Source organism: Pseudopodoces humilis, chromosome 1, assembly GCF_049639895.1.
Source record: "Pseudopodoces humilis isolate 2021_Gansu_Grassland_sample_001 chromosome 1, ASM4963989v1, whole genome shotgun sequence".
Taxonomy (NCBI): Eukaryota; Metazoa; Chordata; class Aves; order Passeriformes; family Paridae; genus Pseudopodoces; species Pseudopodoces humilis.
The window spans coordinates 74,631,679-74,655,693 of record NC_142200.1 but is presented as its reverse complement, the minus strand read 5'-3'; the positions used below and the strand labels follow the sequence as shown (position 1 = coordinate 74,655,693).

General features: G+C 39.5%; 1 protein-coding gene across 1 annotated transcript in view; it reads left to right on the top strand.

Moving 5' to 3' along the window:
* ANKH (ANKH inorganic pyrophosphate transport regulator) overlaps nt 1-23,438 on the top strand; it is a 96,828-nt gene extending 73,390 nt beyond the window's left edge. The window contains exons 8-12 of the mRNA XM_005530880.3: nt 1,784-1,879; nt 18,903-19,032; nt 19,706-19,829; nt 20,400-20,499; nt 22,764-23,438. Of these exons, the coding sequence (XP_005530937.1) occupies nt 1,784-1,879; nt 18,903-19,032; nt 19,706-19,829; nt 20,400-20,499; nt 22,764-22,880 (567 nt within the window). The 3' untranslated portion in view covers nt 22,881-23,438. The remainder of the gene's footprint in view (nt 1-1,783; nt 1,880-18,902; nt 19,033-19,705; nt 19,830-20,399; nt 20,500-22,763) is intronic.
* The last annotated feature ends 577 nt before the right edge of the window (nt 23,439-24,015 follow it).

Sequence of the window (24,015 nt, the reverse complement as noted above, 5' to 3'; positions counted from 1 at the left end):
GATGCAGGGTCCTAGGGTCCTACTTCAGTCTCATACCAAAGCAACCCCATCGCCTAGCAGTTACAGTCAGGTTAAGGGTTACTACTGATATTTTGAAAGAGAGCAGACATATGCTAGTTCTGTGCTCTGTGTGCTGTTTTATTTGGTGGTAATGCCCTTGCTCTTAATGGACCTTTCCACCTGACTCAGAGCAGCACCAATTGTGAGATTTGAGAATGCTGTTTATCTGATGACTAGATGGGAATGGATATTCTTTTTTGCTCCAGAATCCCCATAGTGTTTTGTTCTGAGAACTAAATTGTGTTTAAGAGTTATGAACAAAGAGTATGTGGTTGAGAGCTGGAGGAGAGGGAAGAGTATGGCAAGGGCAGGGATAGCAGTAGTGAGGTAGGAACAAATGAGAAAGCTTTTTCTTAGCAGCTTTTGGATGCCTTGATTTGGGTGTGCTTTATTTCCTCTTTGTTATTTTAGATTTGTTAGAAAGTTGAGCCACACAGCAAAAAGTTCATTTAAACATCGGTGAGTGATGTAAGCAAGGCTTATCCTCACATCCATGAAACCTAACAGAAAAGCAAAGTATTTCTTCAGAAACACAATTAATAGTAATAGATGCATGAAAAAACATTTACAGAGAGTTTTCATAACCTGTTCCGAAAAAGGTCAGATTGAGTGGCTTCCTGCTTTAGGGTCTGGGTTGCCTACAAATTCAAGCACCCAAACTTCCAAGCAGGTATTTAGGCAGGAGTGTGAGGCCATCTAGGTGCAATTGCTGCACTGATCAGAACAAAAGCCTTAAATTCCAAAATTCCATCAAGCACCTGAATGTGTGTGGAATGATGTACTCTTCGCAGTGCTCCAGTGCCAGAATGTGTCTGCAATAGTTCTATATCTCCTAGGAGTAACTCCAGTAAAGGAGGCTGACTGTGCGACAGGTACTGCTGTTCTTCCCAAGTTACATCAGTGGTGTATAAATGTACATCTCATGGTACAGGTTTTATCATCAAACTTGTGTATCTCAAACAGTCCCAGGGCAAATGCAATAGATAACCTAACAGCCTCTTGCTTAAGGGCTCCTAATGGTACCCTGCTTTGATATATCCCATCCTTTCCTTTCACAGACCATTTAGTTTGGTTTTATGTGTTCCCCAAGGGCAATTTTAAATCCTCAGCTTCATTTGCTATATGAGATATTTGGAAGAAGGCTTTTGTTGTTTTAAATAAAACTTTGCTGCCATGTGACTACAGAGCCCATGTTCAAGGTGGAACATCTAATACCCCTAATTATGTTCTGTTCATTAAACTGCATTAATGGAGCCAGCTGTTCCAGAAGCTTTGTTTATATTACCTATTTATCTAATTGCATCAGTAAGGATGCTTGCATTGGTGATTTGGTACCAATCTGTGATAAAAGGGAATAAAATCCTATTTTTCCGGTGGAAACATGCTGCAAACTTCAGACTAAAGTTAAAAAAATCATGTGGTGTTTTCTTAGAAGGAGCTAACAACCTTTTTCAAAGCTCAGTTTGTTAAATAGGACTCATTCCTTAGAAAAGTAGGGAGATTACTCAGCCTTCAGTGACCATAGCAGCAGTTGCTGTCAGTTTAAGCGGAAAATGTTCTGCAGTGGTACAAAGTACTCAGAAAGCTCTAGGTTATAAAGCAAACAAGCCAAGTCAGACGTGGACAGGCACAGTCAGACAGGTCCAGCACATGACCCTGGTGCCGGCAGCTCCCCGTAGTCTGGAGCCAGGCTAATGCTCGCTATCTCTTTCTCTTGCCCTAGAATAACCCCAGCAATAAACTGGTGAACACCAACAGCACCGTCACAGCGACGCATATCAAGAAGTTCACTTTTGTTTGCATGGCATTGTCCTTAACGGTAAGAAACCTTTGTTCAGCTCAGATGAAAGAACGAACTTTGTTCATCTCAACCAGAAAATTAGGTCCTCTACCTAATGCTAAAAGCACTAGCAGTTCAAGAAAGGTGAGTCTTGTGGAGCTCTGTTGATTTTATCTGGAGAAGTGTGGTCATAGTATTGAAGTAACAAGAAAATCAGCTGTCCTTTGTTCAGGCTATATATATAAAAGGCTAAAGTTACTCCATTTATTTTCACTGTTTTTCATTTCAAATCAGCCTCCCATGCAAAAAGATATCAGGGACCTGCTTTTCTTTTAATCTCTTTTTGTTTCTTTTTTTAAATTAACAAAACTTCAGGTAACCAGTGTGGTTTTTTACCAGGAGGATGAAAGAATGCATTTGTGTCACATGCAGTGGGATGGCAGCCTGTCCCTGAGCATCTTTCATTTACTGTGAATGGTGAGAAAGGCAGCATGGGTTGAATCTGCAGTAGCTGTTCCCTGCTGCCTCTGGGCTTTCATGTGGGGGTACTTTGATGCACATTTGTTCTGTTTGCTCTTAAAATTAACTGAAAAGGGCAATCTCAGAGATGATGCTGACACTGACTAAAGGATCTAAATCTGCATCCATGCCGAGAAGCATTGCATGGGGATTACGTTCAGGGAGAAATTTTGCTGAGCCTGCCATGTTTCAAAATGACCAATTTGCACACATAAATACAGTGCATTTTCCCCAAGAACACTGTTTCTGCAGTCTTCTTAGCAACAAACAGGCGGTTGTGGAAGGAAGCTCCTGCAGCTGGTGGGGATCATAGCAAATAATGGAGCAGATGACCAGGGTAAATCCAATGTCTGTTTCTATAAAGGACTAATTTATATTTGCGCTTAGGGCCAGGGCATCATCTCTACACAGTACCTGCACTAGAAAGACAAAAGAAAAGGAGAACCTAGAAAATATGCTTTTCATAGAAGAAGTTCTTCATCACACTAGAAATGTACTTGGGAAATTTGGCAATTGTTTTAGGATACAATGCTCAAAGTTCTACAATTGAATCTACTCATACCCCAGACAGGTTTGCTGTTTACCCTCAGCATTGCATACTCTCTATGGCGTAACTGGCTGCTTCCTTCTCCCTGCATTCACAAATTTACTATTGAATATGGGAATGCTGACAAAATTTCTCTACCCCTTTCATTTTAGTGTAAAATCTTTATGTCTGAGTTGCAAATGGCTTATGCATGAAAAGAAGCTAATATATGCCAAAGGAAATGTTACAGTGCACAGGCCAGAAGTACTTGAAACCATCCCAACCCCCTTGCCACAACCTGAGGATGTGCGATACAGAAGTCTGTGTTACTTCACAGTCGAAAATGAAGCAGTTCAATCCATCCATAGCTGAATTACATTTTTTCTGCTCTTTGTTTCCTATACTTTTTCCCTAAACAGCTACAACTGGCCACCGTCAAAGACAGAATTGCATGAACCTGTGTGGCATCTACTCTGTCTTTTAATTCCTTTAAGCTTGACGTCTTTTCATGTGGCTTAGAGACAAGCAGCTCTTGCCCTAACTTGTATTTCCTACAGCATGAAACAGAGACAGGCATATGCCTCCACTGAACTGGCCATTGTCTGGAGACTTTCCATGAGACCCTAGCTCTCATGTTATCTACCATCACATGCCTTGAGAGGTTTTTTTTGTATCCTGTTCCACATCAAACAGATGATGATGATCTCTACAGTTGGAGCCTCCCTCAAAGTCTGTCAGTGTTGTTACAGACCCAAAAAGGGAAAAGCTTTCCTTGTTAAAAATTGTTCTGAGAATACTATTTCAATCTCAGAGTTTTCTCTGAATTGACTGTGCTCTTAATACTCCATGGTATTTATCAGGTTACTCTGGCTCTGATAGATTATGAGCTTTTCACATTACCATGACTATCCTCTGAAGAGTAAATTTTAATCACCTCAATAGGCTTTTGTTTTGTAACTGTCTGGGATTTTGTATCCAAAAGTTCTCCATTTTACTTTCAAGGGCAGTTCTTTCAAGAGATCATCATGAGAGATTTGCCCACACTGAAATTCCAGAAACGCTTTTGAGGTCCACAGCTTTTCCTGTCCTGATTCTATTTGTGCCTGCTAGTGACAGATTCTTAGGATTGCTTGTCAACAGACAGAGCAGAAAAAGAAACATGAGCTCTAAAGATTCAGTCGGATTCAAAGGCATGAGCCTGCCAATGCTTCAGCACACAAACTCAGCAGATGTTGGGGTGACATTAATGTGTGCCACAGGCTCTAAGGAGCTAGACTTTAAATTTGCTTCTGTTGTGGCCAGGTGAGCTCCTATGGCCATTGGTGATAGCTGTGTTTTTATTCAGGGGCTCTACTTCAACAAATGGCAGTCAGACTAGCGGCATCACCACTTGGTAAAATCTTGTTCTTTTAGGTCTGAGAGAAAGACTCCCAAGCTGATAAGGCAAAAAAAAATCCAGTACTTAGGCATGACATATAATTGCATTTTTCAGTGGATGGTCTATAGAAGGGTTCCAGAAGATGTAAAGCTGAGGAAGGCCCATTAACCACTCAGAAAAATAACAGTGAAGCTTAAAGTACAAGCACCAGCCGTGCAGGGAAGTACCTTCCAAATGTAAGACCTTGGGAAACTTTCAAACATCAAAGACATACTATTTCAATAGAACTGGGAGAGAAATGTTCTACCTCCTTCCACAGACCAGTCATGCCCATACAAGAAATACTGCAGTCCTACTTCTGCAGCAGAAACACTTTTTCACTGTTGTTGTTCACAGTGACAGTATTAGGTCAGAGGAGAAAAAAAGACATGGTTTGTTTAAATCTGTAAAAAGTCTCTCGGCCCTTTTCCTCAAGGTCGGGATTAATGAGCGAGAGAGATGGTTTTCGTGTTCGGACTCAGTTGTTTATTTTTTCTTATCTATATTACATAAGTGAGTTCATCTACACACTAAGCTAGCAGTCTAAAAAATGGAACCCATTTTTTTTCAGAAAAATGGACCCCAGGTATCTCTTTCCAAGGCCTTTTAAGTGTCAACTACCCAATTATAAAATTCCAACTAATTTATTTTTACTTATAACCCAATAACCAAATACCCATGTTCTGCACTGCAGATTTTTCTATCCAATCACACAACATTACTAAAATCCATGAAGAAGGTGAAAGAACAAGGCAGGTTAATGCCCTATAACCTCCGTTTTGTTACATATTTATTACTATATTCTAAAACCTTAAAGCCTAAATTTTCCACCAAGTGATATAACACACTTGTATTCAAACTACACACTCATATTTAATTTAATTTAAATATTAATTTTAATATTAATTTTGGAAGCCTTTTCCATGGCTTCAGGTCAAACACAGTGTTCTCTTGTGGGTCTGTGCCTGTTAGCACAGAAAGCATGAAACTCTGTGGCCAGGGTTCCAACATAAATTTTCATGGGATCTGAAAGGCTACACCTGAGCCTTTCCAGGCTAACTGTGCAGCACGTGTGTTCTGTTAAGTATGATTGTAAGTGCTGCCTCATGGCTTTGAAGCATCAGGTGGCTATTAAAGCTGCTTCTTCAGAAAATGGGAATTAATTGTATTGCTCAGTGAAAAATGTGTAGACAAGCTGTTTTATTTAAAGGCTATACTAAGCCACTAAACTTCTGATAGGTAAGACAGCTGTTGTGATTAGTCACATTGATCGGGTTTTTGCTGTAAGTGGTGATTCTTTCCAAAGCCACGTTTTGTGACTGTGCAACTGAATGTAAAATTTGTATAGTGAAGGGAAGGGACTCAGCTGTACAATTTTTCCCATACGAATAAAGGACCTTTCTAATTTTAAAAAGTAAGTAATGCTTGGTAATTTACACACAGTTTAAAGGGTATGCATAATGCTCTTTGCCATTATCTGTTGCATCACTGCAATTAGGCACTTCGGGAAAAATGCTTCTTTCCATATGTAAGTAGAAATACTGATCCAAATGCCAATGCTGCTGCCATTGCAGGTCAGGCTGTTGAAGAACTAAACATTTTGGTTCAATGCTAGACCTGTTTAGATGGCCCTGCAGAGCAGCTCTGAGGTTGCTGCTGCACAGTTGTAAACTAAGAGAAGACACAGACTCAAGAGAAAATTGGTACATATGTAGTCCACATCCCTGTGGTTGTGGGATGTGTAAGCCTCAGTACACTGCAGAAATACCAAAATAATTTGATTGGGTGCTAATTTACTGCATTTCTCCACTGCAGCAAAGGTTTGCTCTGTCAGGGGGGAGCACTCCCTCACATATGAGCTCTGTGTAGAGGGGCAGGCTCTGTGAGGTACAAACTACTCAAAGGAACCCTGCCATATACAGGAGGAGTAATAGCAAACAGGCTGTGCTTTAGCAAGGGGTTTTCTTGCAACAGTGGTAGTGTCTCTGAGCTTCAATACCAGAGTGCTAAATTCAGGGATTTTTTTCCAAGCCAGCCTGTGATGGGGCAGAGATATTGTCAAATTACATTTCTCTCTCTCTCTCTCTTTTCTTTTTATTTTTTTTTCTTTTCAATTTTCTCTCCATTTTCCAGCTGAGCTCTTTTTTAAGTCTTCTGTGATGACACAGAAGTTGCAGTCAGTTAAGATCCTTTTCCCTAGCTAATGTTAGCTGCTGGCAGCCACATGATTAGTGTTTGGTCATCTGCCTCTGAACTGCAAGGCTCTGCAGTCTGATTTCGCATCAATTGTTAGTGCTGATGTATAAAAGCAAGAGAGGCCTCCTTTGTGAGGGCTCGGGTTGCTTTGCTGCAGCCACTGCAGCCTCGTCTGCGTGGCCACAGCCATGCCAGCACACGTCTGTGTGCAAACCCCAGAGAGCTGCTGTGCTGTGCTGTGCTGTGCTGTGCCCCGAGCTGAGGCAGCCATCGATTGTGCAGGCAGCACTAGGGAAAGTGGGACAGTCAGCTCGCTCAGGGGACTGGCAATAGTAGCATTCACATCTCAGAATCTTGCTGTAAAGCAAGGGATGTCTTAGTTAACGTGAGGTGTGAGCACCCTCGTTTAAGTAGCTGCTGCTGGAGTAAAGCATGGCCAGCTCACCGTGGCTGGCACCACATCACTGCATGAGGAGCATACAGGATGCTGGCCAGAGAAAGCAACTTCTCAGAGAGCACTGTGAAAGCTCCCTAGCTCACCATCACTGAAAGTGACCCTGACTAGTCTGTACTTACTTGTTCATTTATAGCAGGGGAGGAGCAATCAGTTCTTAGAGCAGTAGTTTGAGAACTGTGCAATTTGGTTCAGCTTTGTCTTCCAGCAGCCTCAGCTGGGACAAGCCCCAGTGTTTCTGGGATACAGCTCCAAACATCAGTTCCTGTTCCTATATGGTTCACATTAGCTGAAGTGTGAGCAAGACACGTGGCCAGTTATGTTCATATTCTCTAGTGCTCTGTGTATTGCAATAGGTTTTCCCTTCCCAATAAGACAGGCTCAAGGTGCCAGGGTGACATGCTATGTGCACCACACCATCTTCATCCATCTTTCAGCAAGCTAATGCACAGCAGGAGAGCTGCACAGTACCTCTAAGTTTTAACATGTGTTCTATTAGAAACAGCTCAAAGCTCTTTCCAGCTATTTAAAAGGAATTTCAATGCTGCTTTGCTTTTTTTTAAATGAACACATGGTTATGGACAGCTCGGGAAGGTAGCAGTTTTCATGAATAAAAGGACTAATTAAGGGGAGAAGCTAATTGTATAGAATACTGTTTGATATTTAATTAGTTAACTTTGCTTAGGAAACAAAATCCAGATGTTGCCCTGTGATTTTTCATTCCTTTCTATTCCAAAAGGCTCTAAAAGATAGAAAGGAGAGAAAGTGTGCACATTTACACTCACATGTGTGTGTATGATTTATGCAAGATTTATAAATTTCATATTTACTTGTTACAAGCATACTAGTGAAAACTTTCAGTCTCTTAAAAAAACCCAAAACATCACCATGAAGTTTCAACAAAAGTGAAGGTTCAGGCCCTTAAGATGAACAGACTCATGTGCAGCTGAACAGATTAATGTGCATTGTGTTGCAGGAACCAAATTCAAATTCCAGGTCACCTACATTAGATTTAAATCTCAATGTAAGTTTAAATGGAATGTACTTAGTAGCAGACAGCTGGTCAGTTTACTGGCTTCTGTGCTTAACCCTGAGAGTTGAGTATGTGTGTGTATGAATACATGTCAAAATGTTACCTACTTTACAGCCAGGGTTGGTTTATTGACTCGTCAATTGTGTTGCTCATAACTGAGGAATCTAACAATAACTTTAAAATGCTTCTAACACTAGCAAAATTATTTTCTATTTTATTTATTAGGTAATCTCTTAGATTTTATAAATAAAAGCTACATTTTTCTTTTGTAAATAGAGTGTAGTATTTAAATTCATAACTTGTTCTTTTGATGGAGGATTAAAAAGGACTCCTGTTGATGAGCATCTGTAGTTCGAGGAGTTACTACTGGCAAGTGTTGTTTCTTTCATTTGCTGGTAGTTATCAGTCCCTTAGGAAGAGCAGCGCACAGACATTTTGTCAGCTCTCCAGTGATTATACTTTGTAGCACAGCAGCATAAACTACTATCACTTGGCATTTATATTCATCTCATAGGTTAATGTATAATGTATGTTCCTGATAAGCATGTAACCATATTCAGTTTCATTCTAAGTGAGGGATTTGTATTATATTATAACCATCAGAAGGTTTAAGCTGCAGCATTTAACATGTTTGCTTGTGTATCTTTTATTTGCCCCCAACCATGGGCAAAAAAGAGGGACAGATGCTGGGAACCATAGACTAGAAAGAGTCAATAGAGAGACCCCATCGCCATCTGAAAACATCAGGGTGAGGTTCAGAGTCACAGGGTTTCTCTTGCTGGGATCCCTGTGATGGGATCAGTTTCAGCCTGAAGAGAGAAAGAGGAAAGTCTTCGTTCCATTTGACAACAGTTTACTTCAAGCCATCCCATCATTTTCCTAATTCTCAGTCACCATCTGCTTGGTTATGTTCTGTGATTAATCATCAGGCACCTAGGAGGTAAGAAAACCCTGATGAAGACCAAGGAAGCCAGTGTAACAGGGAAAATTCCCTAAATGAAAAAATGAGAAACACAGAAGACAAGACTTATTAGTTGCTGCTTCCTGCTTAATTCTGTAAGAGCAAGAGTCAAACACTGTGGAAGAGTAGCAGCTCTGTTTCACCCAGGCTGAAAAGCCTTGTCTGTTTAAAATACAACTTGAGATAACTGAGCTTTAGCTCTCCACTCTGGATTTGGTTATACCAGAATAGGAACTGCCATGTGGGTACTGGCTGCTGACTCTCCTGTCCAGTTGATCATCAAGGCTCCACCAGCCAGTGAAATGTAGCACTGGCAGATAATATTGGAGTCAGAATGAATACAGACAGAATATTCATACCAACTCAGTGTATTATTGTAATAGCATTGCCTTATTGACTTATTCCCTGATGTTGTGCAAACACTCTATACTCAGTAGTTGTTTAATTTCCAGTTGAACTCAGCAAATCATATTCCCAGCCTTAAGTCTGGCAGGTGATTTTTCCCATGAGGGACACCAAAGACTGTACAGTTTTCATCGGCCCATTTGCTCTCAAATATTCAGTCTGTTGTGTAAAAATATACCATTTCATATCCCTTTCTGCACTTACAAATAAGTTCATTTTCCACCTGATAAACTATCCTGTGTGAAGCCCTTACATGCATTAGGGTGATGTATTTGATGTTTTCAACTATGCTGTCTCTAAATAATGAGACATAAAGTGACTCTTGACAGAAGTTAAAAGAGAAAAGTTAAAGATCTCATTCCATCTCTGTAGCAAGCCTGAGTGCCAGCCTACTAGGTACCTTAGTTTGCACTCAGGATAACATGAATTAGGCTTGCATTCATGCCAAAGGATGCCAAGGAACATGTTCCCATTTCACTGAAATCTTTTGAAGGTAGGAGTGCCCATAGCATGAAACAGCTACATGGCAGATCCCTGCAGTGCACAGGTCTCACTGGGTCCCAGGAGTCCCATGGGATTTAGCCACCATGAATGCACTTCCTGAGCTGCAGTAGCTAGAGAAATATCACGCACTCTGCTTTCTTTCCAAGATTGGAGATGAAATACCTGGAAGGCCAAGTGACAGAAAATTGCATTCAGGGCTTGACCAGAGATTAATTTTTAGATGCCTTAGGAAGCTTCACTGTAGCCAGAGGGTATGCAAAAGAGTGTTTTAAAATAGGGTTTGCCATGAGCAGTGTATGTGAACAGGTTTTCACAAAAATGTGGGTAGTGTTTCTCTCCTTTCTGAAAGAAAATAAGGTCAGTTACCACTACTACTGTGAAATCAGTGTTAGACCGTCATGTAGCAAGAAAATGTAGAAATACTTTAATTTATCCCCTCACCTTCATGCATTTGAGCAAACAGGGTAGAAGAGTTGTGTGTCCTCATTTCATTAAGTTTGGTAAGAATCAGCTTAGAAAGGAGCAAAGTGATTTGCAATTCTGACCCAGGCAAGAAGCTGTTGGGGCTTTCACTCTGTTATTCCTCTTACACTCTCACAAGCCCTTTAGCCAAGCACCTGCTGCCTAATCCTCATGCTTTCAAGTGATCCAGATCCCTTGAAAAAGGGAGCAAGAAAAAATAAATGTTTCTCTTTCTTGATGCCAAGGTTATGGGTTCAATCCCTGTATGGGTCATTCACCTAAGAGCTGGACTCAATGATCCTTGTGGGCCCCTTCCAACTAAGAATATTGTGTGATTCTGTGAAATGTATATAGGAACCATATTTTGCTGCCACTGTATCTACCTGTGACATTCAGGGTCAGAAGCTGAAGCCATTGCAGAGGCCACTGGATTTACATTAATTTTTTCCTATCTTTTATTGTCTGTCTTTGTCTTGCATCTCTGCATTGCTGTATTATCAAAGATTACAACCTGGCTTTACTAAAGTCATGGCAAATTTGGACTGAGAGACAGTAAAATCCACAGGAATAAATGTCACAGCAAGAACCTGGTCCTTCTCAGAGGACGCAACCCCAACTGCTGACTATGCCAGTATTTGAAATTCCCTGGGTGACAGAGTCTTTATCTCGTGTGATTATACAAAGAAAGAATATAAAAAACACAGACAACTCTCCAAACTTCCCCAACTCTCTCAAATCTTTCTTTACCAATGGTCTCATTACAACCTTGTTGTATTAAAAAGATCTCACAAGTCTTATCTAGAATATCCATACTTTAAAAAAACAGCATTAATTTTTAAGTCTAAATGAGTTTTATTTTGACTTTACTATTGTAGACCATATGAAGGTCAAGGACAGCTTAAAAGTAATACCACTTATCCACTGGAGCAATTTGTTTTGACTGCTTTGATTTTTCCCATCTCTTAACTCCAAGATTGTGGGTTTTTAATATTCAGGCTGCTGGCACAAAAATATCAATCGGAAAATGGCATATTGGCAGATAGTTGCTCAAAAGCTCTTCAACTTTGCAAGGTCAGGTTTAGTTCCCATTTCAGTAAGAATTGTTTCGGATATGAATGGAAGCATTCCTGCCTGCACAGGAGGATGCTGGACCACCAGAGGCAGACTTTATGAAATCCTCATGAGGGCCTTGTCCTATCCATGGTACTGCATTGAGCCTTTGTCCTGGAACAAAGGTTTTTTGTTTGCTCCAGTGAGGTGGAGATTAATGTCTCCTTCATGATTGTTCAGGTTTCACACAAAGGGTCTGTTCTGCATGAGTGGCTGGAGCAGGCAAAGGAAGCATCAAAAATTGTCCCTGCAGCAGTGTTTCTGCTTAAACTCTGTTTTCACAGTAGGAAGAGCAGCAAGGGTCGCCGAAAACTTGAGACAGAAGAAAGTTACTAAGTTGGAGGATGGACAGTTTTCAAAAAGAGACCAGAAATCTGCCATCTTTGGTTTATTGAAGCTTTTTAGAAGTGAAGTAAAATGTTCTTCTTTCTGTAAAAAATTTAAGCAGCATAATTCATTGGGAAGATATAATGACCACCTCAAACAATTTAGTGACCCAACCCAGACTGGAAAATACCATCTAAGTACTTTCAGCAGTAGCTGGGGGGAATGCAGATGTGGCATTGTGTTGATGTTATCAGAGCATCAATGAATTGTGCAGCTGTTGGACGTGTCTTTATTTCTAAAGAACTCTGGAAAGCTGGGGGAGGCAGGGGAAGATTCAGATATGTATAAACCAATTATTTCAGGAGGAGATATAAAGTTAGGGGGTGTTCCCACAAGCAGGCTCTTGACAAATCGACAGATTTTATGATGACTGATTCCAGCCTTACACTCCCTGGACAGAACAGAGTTCACAGAAATCTATACTGACTATGCACCTGAGGGAGCATCATTGTAAGAGAATATCCTTGTGATTCAAGTCATCAGCATTATCATAAATCAGTTTCAAATGTGACTGCAGTCTGACATTTTTACTGCTCACAGATCTTGGATTTTTTTGTTTCATGGGATCCCAAATTTGTTCAGGTTGGAAAGGCCTCAGGAGTTCATCAGGTCCAGCCTTTGTGCAAAGCAGTGTCTGCTGTGAAGTTAGAGCAAGTTCCCTGGGGCTTTGGACAGTCTGTTCCTGAAAACTACGTTTCCCGCACGAGAAAAGGACTCATTTCTGACCTCTTCTGACTTACAGGGCACATGAACACACATCATAATGTGTCTCAACAGAGCATTAGACTGCAGCAACCTTGACCCTGAGATTTGCTCAGTTGGTTAAAGCACAGTACTGATAACACTGAGGCTGTGGGATCGATGCCTGTGTGGGCCACTCACTTAAGAGCTGGACTTGATAATCCTTGTAGGTCCCTTACAACTCAGAATATTCTGTGATTTGTGACTTAACACTTTGGAGTCCCAAACAGTTTGGGGTGATGAATTAGGTTGTTTGCTCTGTATCAAAAATTCCTCAAAACTGCCAAAACTGCAGGTATGGCTCTGCAAAGACTGCTGTCTGACATGAAACAGAGCTGCAGGCTCATTCTGGCAAGGACCCAGGTTATGGTATGCAGCAAGCTTCTGTAGCGAATCAGTGATGCTGGCCTCTAGTGTTGTATGAAACCCAGTAATTCCTCCACAGAGTCCAAAGAACTTTATGATTGTTTATAGAATATATTGTGTTTTGTGCTTAAAAAAAAAGTAAAGAAAACAAAACAGCAACCAAACTAACTGAAAAAAAAAAACCCAAATGAACCCTTAAGTCTCTAAAGACAACAAGGCTTTTACTTTATTATTTTCATGGTAAATTAGATACAATTAGCCATCAACAGGGAATGATTAATGCCTTTATGATAAAACCCAGACTTTATGATTTCTGGCCCACAACAAAACACAAAAGCCCTTCTTTGTGTAAATCACCTTCCTTCATAAGAACTCTATGGAATTCTTTCTGTATTTTTCAACTACCTGAGAGGTGCATGGTAGCTTCAGGAGGTATTAGGACTTTGTATTCTGTGCCATGTGTCTGTTCAACACAGAAGCACACCTCAATGGGGATCTGAAAAGGGGGGTAACTATTAACTTTTCTGTTGTTTCAATACTAGTAAGCAGGTAAGTTACAAACTGTTGCTACTTTTATTCTTCAAAAAAATACAGAAGTGTGGCTTCTTTTAACAATAAGATGCTAGAGTAAGATTTTGAATGAAAAGCTCTAGTACTATATAGTCATTTAGAGAAGTGAATTTTCAAGGTCAGTGAAGGTATGGATTTAACATAGCTGTCAAAACAGCACTAACAAATTAAACAACTTTTTTTCCAACATCTTACAAAACAGTTTATTGAACAGAGGAGAGAAATCCAGCATTTGACATAGATGCTAGTTAGAACATTATCTTGATTTCAAAAATATAGCTGTGAAATCAGCTCATCTTGTGTGATACAAGTTCTGAAAGGAAACAGAATTATGGAAGTTCTGTTTATGTCAGAAAGCGGGAGACCATGGAGACATTTGGCAGATCATGAGATCCAATCACATAAGACTCAGTCTACTTTTTTATTTGTTTATTGCACAGTTCAAAAGGCTAAATCATGTGATTTATATTCTTCCATAGTAATAAAAGTTACAGACTTAGCTGATACTATCCCAAAGACCCAAGGTGCAACTCAAAGCTGAGATGTGTAATAATTTTCAAAGTAGGTCTCCTCTGCCCTCACTGGGCACCATGTAGCATAAATGGTAATAGGAAATGAACAAGGCATGGGTTAAATTAAGCTACAATTCTCAATACATACATAGAACAGTATCTTTAGGGTGATACACTTCTCTTGAACTGCAGTATATATATATATCTGCAAATATATCAGGTTCAACAAATGATATGCAACATCTACTGAGAGGATTTTTGCAGGAGAAAAATAGGAACTGCATTTCATCACAGAATAACCTTTACTAGATCATCTGTCGTCCACAGTAAAATCTATTATTCCAGACTCATTCCAGGTTGGCATATGTCTAACCTATTTTTAAAAACATCCAGTTTGGATTCCTTAATTTCTTTCTGAGGAACACAGAGCCGTAACATGTCTCTGTCATCTGCCGGTGTTTCTTCTTACTGAAGACTGCATGAAGTCTAGAAAAGTTGTTCATAGCTCGCTGGAATACTATTTTGTGCTTATATTTATCAATGAATGTCTCAAAAGACAGGCAGTTTTCTACAAGTGCTGAAAAGCAAATCAGTCTGGCACCCTGCAGATTACTATACACATGACAATAGCCTTTGTTAGCATAATGTATTATAATGCATTATGTAGTGGGTCTCTGAGGTTTAGTAATCCCTGTCAGCAACCAGAATAAATGGAAATAGCTTCCAGGAGATGCAAAGCCTATGAAAAGACTGTTATTTTTCAAGAGCTAGAAGCATTCAGACTCACACATGCAGCTTTTGAAACAAAATCTCATGAACAATCTTTCATCACAATCATTTGTGAAAGTCAAATGCCATAATTGTACTTAAGAGAATAAAGAGAAATTGAACTGAACACTAGCAGTTCTGTACTTTCCCTATTGATAAAAAAATACTTGGTGCATTCTCTCAGGCTTGGTGACAGCAGAAGTTTTTTATTTTAACTTTTGAATATGCTTAGACACTGAATTTGTTAGTTGGAAATAGCCAGGTTCCACATAAAAATAAGCCCACCACTTTGAGGAGGGTGTGTAAAACACAAGTGAGAGAATTTTTTACGTACTTTTAATGCACAACTGAATTGAAAAACAGTCATTAATATTAGATAACAGAGTATAACCTGCATGGGATGAAGGTCCACCAAGGATTACTGAACTCCTGAAGCCATAACTCCTATGCACACTGGGAAAGGCATCTCTTACACTACACTTGCCCTGCTTTTTATGTCCTTCCCTTCAGCAACTCCCAGTGCCCTTTAGCAGGGGGACAGTACTAATCTAGCTAGAGCTTTGATCTCGGCTAGTACAGCTGCAGTAGTTTTCTTACAGTGCTGTGAGTTGTTGACATATTTAGTAAAATTTTTCAAATTCTACTAGTGTAGAACAATTAAAGGCGCAATACCAAAACCCAAAACCCTTCAGATCAATTGAAATTACTAAAACATTTTCAGAAATGCTTAGGTTATTGTAGTTGATACTGCAATTGATGATACATACTACTGTCCTTATGCAGAACTGCTTATTCTCTGTAGCATTCCACTTTGCTGTTTGCACCTTTATTTCTTCCTGTATTTTTAAAGCAGTCATTGCTGGTCAGTTGAAGTTCCAGTTAAATGACCAAAGGCTTTAACAAAACTGTCTTTAATATCATGCTGTACTCATACCATAAGGCAACAGAAAATCAAATAAGCTCTGTTGCTAGAATTTTACCAGAAAAATCCTTACTCCCAAAACATGGAAATGCCTTGGCCTCAGCAAAGTTTCCAGGTACAACAGTCAACAGCCAACTGCAATTGCAGCCTGAAGTTGCAGTGCCACTCTGCATACACATTGCTTGCCTCTGCAGAAGCTCTCACTGTTTCGTCGTCATCTCTTGATTAGATTAAATGAAGATATAGCTGTTAGCCTAACCAAGCCATTTATTCTATTTTTAACCTTGCAGACGTGCACAGAAATGCAAGTGAGGGGAGAAAACAGTGTTAAATTAGGAGAAAGATAGGAAACATCCTGCTGGTAAATCTACTTCCTAAAATCTTTCCTGATCTGAGTCACAGGAAGTTAGCACTGCTTATTTCAGTAGAGCCAATCTCTAACTGTCTGTGCCATGTTTTCCTGGACTACTGTTACCATCTTCTCTGATCTGTCAAGCACTACCTTTTACCAAGGTAATGACAAACATCCTAAAGACCACTCGGAATCACAAAAAAGCTGACTCATCCTACTTTCAGAATACACCATCTGTAATGAAATCAGCAGCTGAAACCTTCCTGCTTTGCATATTTAGTGTTATTCTTTGCCTGAAGTAGAGCCTGGGTTTTTTCCACTACATTTTGTCTTCGAAACAGTAAAGTTGCAAGCGCTCTAGGATTTGAATTGCAAAGGGCTTGAATGATGCAAAGCATTAATTTATTTTCCTGAGGCTTTGTTCTCTGTGGACACTGAGAATATAATCTCATAAGATGATGGAGAGGGCTCTCTTAGCAAAATGAAACTAGTTACCAGTATTGAAACCAGAAAGATAGAAGGATACTCAGACAGAAATAGAGGGTCCTTCTGCTACCATGCCTCGCCTCCTAAAACTGCTTATGCTTGAGCTTAGCAGTCTTTACCCACCAGTTGCTGTATAAGTGCTCTTTGAAGCCATTTACCAGCACGACTCTCTGCTGGTCTGGGTTGGGGAAGACTGTAGTTTGCAGCAGCTGAGGAGGAATGACTGCATATCACCTGGGTTAAGTCATTATCCCTGACTGGAAAACTGACCTGACTCTGCTGGGAGCTGGGTGCAGATTGATTCTCTTCTTATTAGGGCCAGAGGGAAACTTTTAGAGAGCAGAATTTAGTACAGTGCCTTTGGTCACTCATTTGCTTGCCTGTCTAACCATGTTCAACACTTTTTCAAGTGGCTGTGGGAGAGGGAAAGACTGCTCTGTTTCGCTTTTGCTGGCAGTGGGCAGGTTCTGTATGTTAGCATACACGTATGGAATCTGGCAGCAGCAGCAACTATACTGCTCACTAGGACACTAAATGGCATTGTGCAGTGCAAGCAATGAAAAGGTCCTTGCTTTCATGAAAACAGCAAATCATAAATGAAGAGTGGGCATCTTTGTATCTTACTTTGAAGAAAGATTTGACAAAATATTCCCCATATGACTGCTTTGCAGGTCATTTGCAGTGAAAGTACAAATTACTACAGTCTGCCCAAGAGTGTCTCCATAAATGAAATAATTCACTCTGTTGTTGTACAGTTAGTTTTTGATAACTGAATTCTCAACCACACAACTCCCTCTGCTCTAGATTGTCCCTTCTGCTTCAGTCATACCCTGTACAAGTAGATTGGCACAAGTGCTCAGTTCTTTTGTCTTCTGCTCTTACCTTCCTCCACTTACTGCTCTCTGTAGAGGTGCTGGAAATATACCACAAGACAGCATCAAAATAGTAAAATAAAACATGCAATTGTAACAAATAAATAGTAGTTCCTACCCTAAGAAGTGGAGAAGAAAACTGAAGATGGATGTTTATGCAGGAATGTGAAATGTTTTGTTCACCACACAGAGGGTCAGAACACGGGACCTCCCACAGGCCACTCAGTGACAGGCCTTGTGAAGCTTCTGCAGTCTGGGTGCTTGGAGGCTAAACAGAAAGGACAATTTCTGACACCCTACCAAAGAATGCATGTGAAATCCCAGCTGTCTTAGAGGTGGAAGGACTTCAAAGACTAGTTTGAAAAGCCATGTAGGGGTGTGACAACTGGATAAAAAGAGCTAGCTGCTATGGTACTAGGTGGTAGGCTAAATTGTAAGAGTGGCTATAGAGTCTTGCAGACTCTATCGTACAGGCAGTGTGCATAATTTACAGGGTACACAGATTTTTAACCTGACAAGAGGAGTGCCAGAGCATTTAACGTCCCCAGTTTAGCACCATTCAGTCAGCTCAATTCCTTAATATTCACTTTACAATAAATCACAATATAATAATAACAAGAATAATTGTTACAATAATATTCTTACAAGAATAACAACTAAGAAGTAATTTTTAAAATCACAAAATCAAATTAAATAACAAAGTAGTTATACTCAAAGGTACACTTTCTTATAGGAAAGTCCTGTAAGGACTGTTCTTCAGTGCGTGCCTTGAACTGAAGCCAGAACCTGCAGCTGCCAACAGCCCCTTCAGCTCAGATGGAAGCCTCAGGGCTGACGCAAAAATTCAACAGCATGTACTACCACTGTACCAATTATCAAGGGTTTTTCATGGAAATCTTCCTTTCCTTTATGGACTAAGCAGCACACTCTTTAATGCAAATAACAAGACTTAGTGGATCTGTAGCCTGAGAGCACCATGTCTGCAGGACTGTGTTAAACACCTTTGCCTTACTATCAGACTTACTGTATACCAACAGTACTCTTTTCAGCAGCAAATTTAAACCCCTAGTCTTAGATTCAGATCAGATTTCTGGGCCATGGAGGACTTCAAATCTTTAGTTACTAAAAAATTTGATAATCTGTTTAGGAGTACAAGTGTTTTAACCAGATCAAGTGCTGTAAAAATCTGGGGGTTTACTGTTTGTGTAACAATAGACCATTCAAGTACAACCACTCGCAAAAACCATATAAATTCTTTCTCTATGCATCACACTTAGTATGTGAGGAAAATTAAGAGTAGGAATTGCTTCTGAAGTTAAGGTATCTCTCTTATGTACATGTGTATTTGAATGCAAGCTAAATATAAATATATAGTACATATATTTACCATTAGTAGAGTTATCTACTCATCAGTAAACAAATATTTTAGTCCAGGAGGACCTACCTTTTCTTGTGCTTCCCTTCTGAAATATAAACTTTCTAAATTTTGTTCTTTCTAGCTCTGTTTTGTGATGTTTTGGACGCCAAACGTGTCAGAGAAGATTTTAGTTGACATAATTGGAGTAGACTTTGCTTTCGCAGAGCTGTGTGTCGTTCCTTTGCGCATCTTCTCCTTTTTTCCACTTCCAGGTAAAAAAATAAAAGGAAAATAAAAGTTCTTTAACCTCGGAGGCTCTTTCAGAGCATAAACATTACATAATGAAAGTTAATACTTCTATCAAAGAGCAAGACAAGCTGGACAGCAATAATCAAAATGTTTCAAATTTCTAGCTCTGTAATTAAATGCAACATCTTATAGTGTTTCCTGCTTGTATGACAAGACAGTCTCATAATGAAAGTAAACTACAAAAACAAGAATAGGTATAGATACATGTAGATAACTTTTTATGTGCCTGACTGTTACACCATGTGCCACACAGGAGCCAGATGGAAAATTTTCCTTGGTAGGAAAATTTTCTCTTTAAGGAAAAGGATAGTTTAGGTGTTTTTTTTAATGAATGTAACAGAATGGACTGTCTAATAAATTTTCTAATTAATTGTCTAATAAATTTTAAGAGATTAGCTCTTAGGAACAAGTGCTGACCATAATGATTTTTTTGTTTCTTCATTTTCCCAAATCAGTATATTAAAGCAACTTGAACATAAAATCTACATCCTTTCTAGTAGAGTGCAAAGTTACCAGCAGTAAGTTTCACGGTGGTTATTTCTGAACAGTGCTCTCCACATGGAAAAGCAGCATATGAGATGACTTTTTTTTTTTTTTAACTATTCTTGCCTCTTTTTTTCCCCTGTTTATGAACAGTGACTGTCAGAGCACACTTGACTGGTTGGCTGATGACTCTGAAGAAGACATTTGTGTTGGCACCCAGCTCAGTGCTGCGGATTATCGTCCTCATCACCAGTCTCATTGTGCTGCCTTACTTGGGGTAAATCATTATTCCTCACGGAACCCATGGATTTGCTTTCTTCATTCCTCTTTCCTGTCACTTGATAGCTGAATTTGCATAGCTCAGAACATTTTCCCCAAATACTAACCATGATACAAAGCCTAAATAGTGTCACTGTCTGGAAATGAAACATTTACAAATTTACAAGCATGACTGCTGTAGACAGGCACAATAATGATGTTCCTTTGTGAAAAATACACAAATGTCAAAGCGGCAAAAACGTGTCCTAAGGGCAATTTATTTCCATGTTATTAAGCAATAATAACTGTTAAGAAAGCTAATGGAAGAGTATCTGTTTATAAGTTTAATAATCTATTCTGCAGCACTCTGTACAAGACTTTAAATTCTTAGTCCATAATTTGATTCAGTGTGCTTCTTTTACTAAACAGTGTAGCCATTTAAAAAACCAGTTATTCTCTTAGGCAGTGTATTGTGTCTTTGAAGAAAATATTTCTATCAGCAGATTGGTTATATATGCCAGTGAAAATGTAATTATGAATCATGCATTATCACACAACAATCACTTCTTTCTTTCTATGCCTCCAACAGAGTTCATGGAGCCACTCTTGGAGTAGGATCCCTTCTCGCTGGTTTTGTAGGAGAATCCACCATGGTCGCAATAGCGGCCTGTTACGTCTATAGGAAACAGGTAAGAATTAGTCTCTGAATCTCTGGATCTGAAAGCAGGTGATGAATACAGAGGATTTTAGTTCAGATTAAGTTACACTTTAGCAGTGTAACTCCCCAGAATCCTCACTTTGGTTTGCTTCCCTGTTATGTCTCAGGAGTGTGCAGCTTGGAAAGTCTTAGGGTTGAAATAAAACCTAAAGGTGCCCTCCAGCTGCTGATAGGCATCTATGCCATGGGACATGCTGGTCTGCAGTCAGAGCTTCTTGTTTCCCAACACACATGTATCATGGATATCCCATCCTTACCACCAGCAGTTTTGTGCTGTATATTTGCTACTGCAGTAGCAAATTAGCATTTTTATGTCGGCATAGGAACTATGCATCCAATATGTGTATCTGTATGCATATAGAATCATAGAATCACAGAACAATAGAATGGTTTGGGTTGGAAGAAACCTTAAAGTTCCAAGGAGTTCTAAGTTCCCTCCCATGGAACACAGTGTTACATAGGGTGTACATTTATATCTGTATGTATACAATATGTAATACATATATCTCAGTATATATACTTTTATTTGTTTATAAAACAAGCTCTGCTGAAAATCGACAAGTAGAGGCACTTATGTTTTTTTGCCATCTAGAGAAGTGGCTTAAAAGAAGACATAGTCCTGCAGCAGTTGACAGTAAGAGCTTATAAATAAATGAACAGGTGCATTTTTACGTATTTTAAACACTACAGTCATGTAGTAGTGCTCTACATGTGTAGAGTAGTAGTGATATATCTATTTTGAAGAAGATTCCACTAAATTAAGTCAAACACAGGCTGGGTGACTGGGTACATTGCTGTACCTGCATTTTGTTCCCTTTCAGTTGTGAGTTCGAGGCACCATGTAGGGCACTAGGTCCAGCTCCAAGCAACCAGAAAGCTGTGTACATCATTCTGTAGTGCAGAAGGACTCTGTGGAAGGGAACAGAAAATATAATCTATGCGGTGACTTTTTTTTTTTTTTTCTAATTAGACTTCTTATTAAGTGCTAAGTGGAAATACCCACCACTTATATTTTTGAAAAAGAAAACAACAAAAAAAACCAAAAAGACCCACAGATGATGGAATATCTAAAAGCCTTATATTGGAACAACCTAAAATCAGTTTTGATATGTGTTGACAGTGCAGGCCATGGCAAGAGATCAAAGTGACAAGGTTCATAAGACATTAGAAGAATCATAATCTCTGTCATGATTAATTTCTCATGTTTGCCTCGAGAACCAAAGAGTAAAACTTTTAGACACTGAAATGGCTTGTGTCTTGACCTGTGGTTTCACAACATCCTCATTGCTAGTTTGTTACCATGGTAGCTCACAGAGTCTTTCTGGCCAGGGTTTAGTTTTAGTGCTTAATTTTTCTCAGTGGTGAGTGCAGGTAGTAAGAGTAGTAACTGTGCCAACATAATTTAGTCAGCGTGACAGTGGCAGAGCCAACCAAGTTGTTCTCACCTGTATTTGGAGAGCTGCAGATCAAATGTTGTGTAGACACCTCTGAAATTTTGGAACTCTCATACACCCATCTCGGCTGAATCAATACCTGTGGGGGATATTTTGTCAGCTGTACAACTGTTTTCAGTAAAACTAGTCAGCCTGCTGAGAAGTGGGTAATAAGGAACAGCTGCTTCAACTTGTTTTGTAGGGGGCTGAACTCTTCTTAGCTTTACTAATCCAGGACATCCTGGATGAATCATAGGACTCTTGAATGACCTCCTGCTCCTGCTAGCCAAAAATACTCTAATATTACTTGGCCTTATGAGGCAAGGGATCACAGTGGATCAGCAACACTAAGCCAGAATGCTCACATCTTCTAAAATTCCTGATGTTTGACATTTGAGAAATTAGGTTGCCACCTCACCTCCCTCCCTAGAGAAGCTTTTCTTCTCTCCCATTTTGTTTTCCTTCCCTTTTTTTTAATAAAAAGTCTGTGATGTAAAAGATTCCAGATGCTCTCTTCCCTCCCGTCATGCTGAAGCCTGTTTTAAATGTTGCTTAGCATAAGAAATGCTTGATTGCATTTATGTTAGAAAGGAGAAAACAGCCCCAGAAAGGCTATGGAAATCTTCTAAGTTAAGCCAAGTTATTAGTGGCAAGCCACAAATATGACACAAATATTCTAGTTTTTAATAACATACTCTAAACAAACCATATTCTCACCTCACTTCTCCCCGTGTCCAAAGTTGGTAGGAGTGTGTTCATGCACAGCTTACTGATAGGTTTCTGGATGCTTGTTTCAATCTAGAAAAAGAAGAGGAATGAGAATGAGACAGCTGCAGAAGGCGAAGACTCTGCAATGACCGACATGCCTCACACGGAGGAAATGACAGACATCGTAGAAATGAGAGAAGAGAATGAATAATAAATGGGATGCAATTGTTCTCTGCAGGGACGATTGGAGTGACGCTTCAGCATCTTGTCGTCTCTCATACTTTTTTGTTTGTTCGTTTTTATTTTTGTAATAAAGAGGCCTTGATTTAAAAGGTTTCAGATAAATTCTCTAGCATACTGAGTATGCTCTCACTGATGAGGGACCTAAAAAGAGGTCTTTGCTTCTTTTTTTTTTTTTTTTTTCAACTGAATTTTTTTTCTCACTCCATGCAAGCATAAAAGATACAATTGCATCACTGTAGAGTCTTCCTTACTTAAGCATCCACCTTCTCTGGACAATCTGCATTTGTCAACCAAAGCCCTGCTCCCGTGCACCTGTGTGTGTGCGGCCCTGTGCTTGCACGCTCACACATGCACACCGCCACGTGCCACTGGCTCGATGCTACTGCCATAACCCCACTCCCTCCCCTCTCTCCTTTTCCCTCCTTTTCTTTATGAGAAATGGAAAAGAAGTTTGGAATACAGAGCTTTATTTTACTTGCTTGAAAATGACTTTGCTACATAAACTAATATACTATGGTGAACTATATCTTTTTGTTTGGCCTCGTCACTAGAGCTTATACTGCACAGGGTATAAGACAGGGAGGAACGTGGGAGTCTCCCCATAAAAAGCGGAGAAAAACAGGTTCCTCTCTCATGTTGAAAGTATGTGGGTGTGTATACACACACACAGGTACATGAACAGAGACATACATATATATATTTATATATATATATATGCATATGATAAAATACACACAGGACAAGAACTCTATTTAGCTTTCATTCCATCAGAAAGATAGTAATCTTTTGAAAAATATAAACATTGAATTCAGAATTTTCTTGAATCATTAAGTCCCACCTTACGCGTAATTTTATTTAGGAAAAAAAACATGCACTTTCCTCTTGTAAAGAGGGTGATGGCAACTGATAGACTTTGACTGTATTTGAATAAAACAAAAATAAATATTGACAAGCTTTACCAAAGTTCTTGTCCACTGATCTAACTTTAATTTTTAAAGGCTGATTCATTCTCTATAATTATTTCTGGTGCCTCTATATTAAAAAAGAATAAGATCAGATAATGTATGCAGGATACCACGCTAGATAACATTACTACACATAGT